Source organism: Rhipicephalus sanguineus, chromosome 7 (assembly GCF_013339695.2).
Source record: "Rhipicephalus sanguineus isolate Rsan-2018 chromosome 7, BIME_Rsan_1.4, whole genome shotgun sequence".
NCBI classification, from domain to species: Eukaryota; Metazoa; Arthropoda; class Arachnida; order Ixodida; family Ixodidae; genus Rhipicephalus; species Rhipicephalus sanguineus.
Window position 1 is genome coordinate 17,210,655 of NC_051182.1, and position 4,401 is coordinate 17,215,055.

The 4,401-nt window shown below is 48.0% G+C and overlaps 1 protein-coding gene across 1 annotated transcript; it reads left to right on the plus strand.

Moving 5' to 3' along the window:
• Positions 1-631: 631 nt before the first annotated feature.
• Positions 632-2,904, plus strand: LOC119398524 (piggyBac transposable element-derived protein 3-like). Its single transcript, XM_037665367.1, has 3 exons — positions 632-749; positions 1,373-2,599; positions 2,867-2,904. The coding sequence occupies exons 1-3, from the start codon at positions 632-634 to the stop codon at positions 2,902-2,904; spliced, it is 1,383 nt and encodes a 460-aa protein (XP_037521295.1).
• The last annotated feature ends 1,497 nt before the right edge of the window (positions 2,905-4,401 follow it).

A 4,401-nucleotide genomic window follows, 5' to 3' on the forward strand; every position in this document is an offset into this window, starting at 1 on the left:
TTTTGCCCAAGCTCTGTCCACAACAATGTTACATGAACGTGGGGCGCCATCTCACGAAGCAAGTCGGAAATAGGGGAAGAAGAAAAAGAAGTTTGGCGCGCAAACACACGCAGAGCGTTCGACGACACCACATCAACCTGCAAGCGCCAATTTCGTGGTAAGCACTTTTTTTGTCTCGCTCACTTTTAACAGTTATTTCGAAGAATGCTCTGCCTCGCTCTCTGCCGAGTTTTATGAATGTGAATGAAAGTTTTGTACCAGCAGCGGCGCGTCGCGTGTTGTTGCCCATAGGCAACACCAGGCATAAGCGTGCGCAGGGTTGCCCTTCAGGGGGGGCGAAGGTTCGTAGCAGCGCCCGCCTCCCTATTATGTCAATGTATGCGGCTGCCTTTGCGCCCCCCCTATCGCCCCCCCCCCTACAATGTATAGGGCTGACTTTGCGCCCCCCTTCTCGCCCCCCTTTGCCCCCCCCCTGCGCACGCCTATGACACCAGGCATTATCCATGTTTCTCGTGCCGCTCAGTGCATGGTGTGGTGACTTTGCTGATAGCGTGCTATATTGTCTGCTCCACTGGTATGAACGATACGCGGTATCATGCAGGAAATGAGGACCCATCAATAGGCACAAATAATGGACCCGGGTGCATTTTATGGTAAAAGAGCCGCAAAGGTGCCTCCCGAATACAGCGATGACTCGGACCTGGAATCGAGCGATGACGAACCAGAAAATGCTGCTTCAGCCCGGGCAGGTAAGCATTTTTATAGAAATAACCAGAAGTGCTCAGACATTTCAGATGCAAGTGCCATGGTGTGTTGAGAAAGGTTGCGATGGAGGGGAGGGGGGGGGGGAGTGGCGCGTTTGGCCCGTAACGTGTTTTTTTCACATTTGGGCGCAGATATAAACGTCTAACGCTTACCGTACATTGGTCATAGTATCAGTCAAAACTCTCTGCATGTATCGGCGTCCTCGTGAAGCCGTGGGCGGTACTCACGACAGACGCCGTTAGATAATTGGAACGCCTGGCAGAGACTGGCGCTCTGTTTACGCTGCTATTGAAAAGGTTGCGTAGCGGCCTTGGCACCCCATTACTCCTCAGCCCTTTTTTGAAAGCTATGAACTTTTTTAGCTTGTGTCCTTAGTGATTGTGGGTTGACAGGAATATCTCAAGTACCATTTTATAATTTAGCGTGCTTTTTTTTTAGCTGTAGGTGGTTGTCACATCCATTTTATGTTGAATTTTTGCAGCTCTCTCAGGGCACAGCCAAGCTGGGATGTCTAGCACCCCGAGCACAGATGATATTGACGATGAACTTGAAGTAATTATCAAGCCTTCAAAAAATCACCCTACATGGAGCGTTGTCAAAACCTCAGTTGGTCGCGCCATGCCAGAGTGGAAGGATGTGCCGCCCTGTCCATCCCCGGTGGAGTCTCCCATCGACTATTTCAGAAGATTTTTTGATATGGACTTTTTGTCTTTCATCTGTGAACAGTCATCGCTCTACAGTGCTCAGAGGAACCCCAACAAAGTTACAGCACTGACTGTAAATGATTTAGAGCAGTTTATGGGCATAGTGTTCACTATGTCGGTTATGAAGCTGCCCAAAACGCGTATGTACTGGTCTGACAGGTTCCGTATCAGTCAATTGGCCGACACGCAGACGAGGGACAGATGGGAGGAAGTGAAGCAGTCACTGCATTTCAACGACAACCAGGAGGCACCAGACCAGAATGACCCAGATCGCGACAGGCTGTACAAAGTGCGGCCCCTGTTGGACCATCTGATAGCGAAATGCCGTGAACTACCGAAATCCCCAAAACTATGCGTAGATGAGCAGTTATTCCCCTTCAAAGGCCGCAGCTCACTGAAGCAATACTTGCCAAACAAGCCCAAAAAATGGGGCTACAAACTCTTCCTGCTCTGTGACGAATGCGGACTCATGTACAACTTTGAAGTATACGCGGGAAAGATCCTTCCGCAGCCGGGTTTTCCAGACATCGGCGCCAACGGCAACATAGTTCTCAGAATGGCGAGTGTCGTGCCACGTGACCTCGACTACATTCTGTACTTTGATAACTGGTTTTGTAGTGTGGACTTGCAAGTGGTACTAAAAAAAGTTGCCATCAGTTCTGTGGGCACAGTGCGGGAGGCTCGCTTGAAAGGATGCAAACTTCCATCCGATAAAGAGCTAAAGAGGAAAGGCCGTGGCTCTTATGTTGAGATGGAGACGACGTTTGAAGGAGTGAACTTGAGGGCTGTGAAGTGGTTTGACAACCGCCACGTGACCCTTCTGCCATCATTTGCTTCTGCATTGCCAGATCATCCTGTGAAGCGCTTTGACAAAAAGACACGGACAACGGTGAATGTGCCTCGTCCTTCAATTGTAGCTGTCTACAATGAGTCTATGGGTGGCGTAGATCTTATGGACATGCTCATAGCACTTTACCGCATCCAACTAAGATCTAAAAAATGGTACAGGCGGCTATTCTTTCATCTGTTGGATGTAGTAGTCGTGAACTGCTGGCTCCTGTACCGCCGAGAAGCCACCGCCGCTGATGTGCCACGCAAAGACCAAATGACACTCCTCTCCTTCAAGGCAGGTATTGCATGCGTGCTGAGGCAACAAGGGAAGGTTGCAACGCCCTCCAGAAGGCGACCTTTTGCGCCATCAAGAGTTGAAAATGAACTGCAGGCGAAGAAACGACGCGGACCGACAGCTCTTGTGCCGTGCAAAGAGATAAGGCTGGACACAGTCGATCACCTGCCTACGTTCTCCCAAAAGAAAGGACGCTGCAAATATCCGAAATGCACGGGTATCACACGGGTAATGTGCAGAAAGTGCAATGTGCACCTCTGTTTCACGCCAGGGAAAGAGTGCCTGTACAAGTTTCATACTGACCCGTAGGTGCGATGCAATGAAGCCTGCTTTAGAATTCGTGCCTAGTGTTGCCCACAGGCAACAAAGCTAGATCTCGGCAAGAAAATGTAACAATTTTTTGTCCTTGCAATGTATGCTTTATAATGCTATAGTAAGTGGAAATATACCCGAAATAAACTTTTTTTAAACTATTTTAATGTGTCGTCAATAAAGGGCTAGGGGGATGCTGTGTACACTTAGTAGTAAAAATACACTGTAAAGAGAAATCGCCTTTCGAAAATTGTCAACCTAGCCTGTCGGATTTATCTCTTCGCCAATCGGTAAAACTTAAAAGCCTTCGATCACTGCATCACATTAAAAGTAGGGAGCGCAGTTCTCCCTCTCGTAGACTGATGGTTAAACTAACGTGCAAAAAGTTTTGTGCTGTTTTGAAGAAAAGAAATATGAAGCAGAAAACGGTACATGCCTGCTTCAGTGCATATCTCTGTCATGTTGAATCAGACATGCAATGCAAGTAGTAGTGCCCACTGTTGCCCATGCAACATGAATATTGAAAACAAAAAGGGCATTATTGTGAAAAAAAAAGATGCTTATTGAATCAAAACATATTCGCACAGTATAAACACACGTGATATTTGCAGACACAGTTATGGAAATATTGTACACATTTCTTTTATTACTGTCGCTGGCTGAACGTATCATTACACAAGAGTGTTGTTGATACAAATATGACAACTCCGCAGAGGTGTCTGCTTCGGCAGGCGTTTGGTGCGTAGCGACACCATGGACCCGAGCTACCCGCAAGGGTACCTTGAGCTATCAAGGTAATGGTGCTTGGCGCCACCACGGACCCTTAGCCCCCACACTGACGCTGTTATTCGCACCGTGGCTACAGGTTGCAAGGTGGAGTGTTAGAAACCACGAACGGTGGCGGTCGGGACCTTGGTCAAGCCCCAGCCGATGGGCTCCCACCTGAATATCAGGTTAGAAGCTCCGGGACCTTGCTGATAGTATGAGGGTGAACCTCAGTCGACTTATCCGGAACTCTCTGTTTATACATAACGCATGGCATCCGTTCCCTCTAAGAGAAATGATCGGCCTCAGAAAAGAAGCCGCACGGAAGTTCTAAGGAAAGAAAAGTTTCTCGAAACATTCTCAAAGTTTCTAGTTGTTCACTCAACTGACGACAAAGAACCAATGACATCGAAATCGGTCTTCAAGATTGCGATGTCCCTGGAAAGCTCAATCGGCACAGACTAGAAGGTGAAGAATCTTGGATCAGGAGACCTCTTCGTCGAAGTACAGACAAAAGAACAAAGTGAAGCTCTCCATAAGCACAAAGAAATTGCCGAACAAAAAGTCACTATCACACCGCATCGCAGCTTGAATAGTGTGCAAGGGGTGATCTCTGAAAAACAGTTGTTGAATTAAACAGACACAGACATCCTGGAAAACCTGCGAAACCAAGGGGTCAGCGCTGTCCGAAGGATCACTATCCGAAGAGCCAAAGAGGAGATAAAGACC

Bases quoted from the DNA above. Each gene is read 5' to 3' on its own strand.
- LOC119398524 (XM_037665367.1), top strand. From the start codon at position 632: ATGGACCCGGGTGCATTTTATGGTAAAAGAGCCGCAAAGGTGCCTCCC. The intron at 750-1,372 runs GTAAGCATTTTT...TCAAAACCTCAG, and splicing joins TGCTGCTTCAGCCCGGGCAG to TTGGTCGCGCCATGCCAGAG. The intron at 2,600-2,866 runs GTATTGCATGCG...GTTTCACGCCAG, and splicing joins ACTCCTCTCCTTCAAGGCAG to GGAAAGAGTGCCTGTACAAG.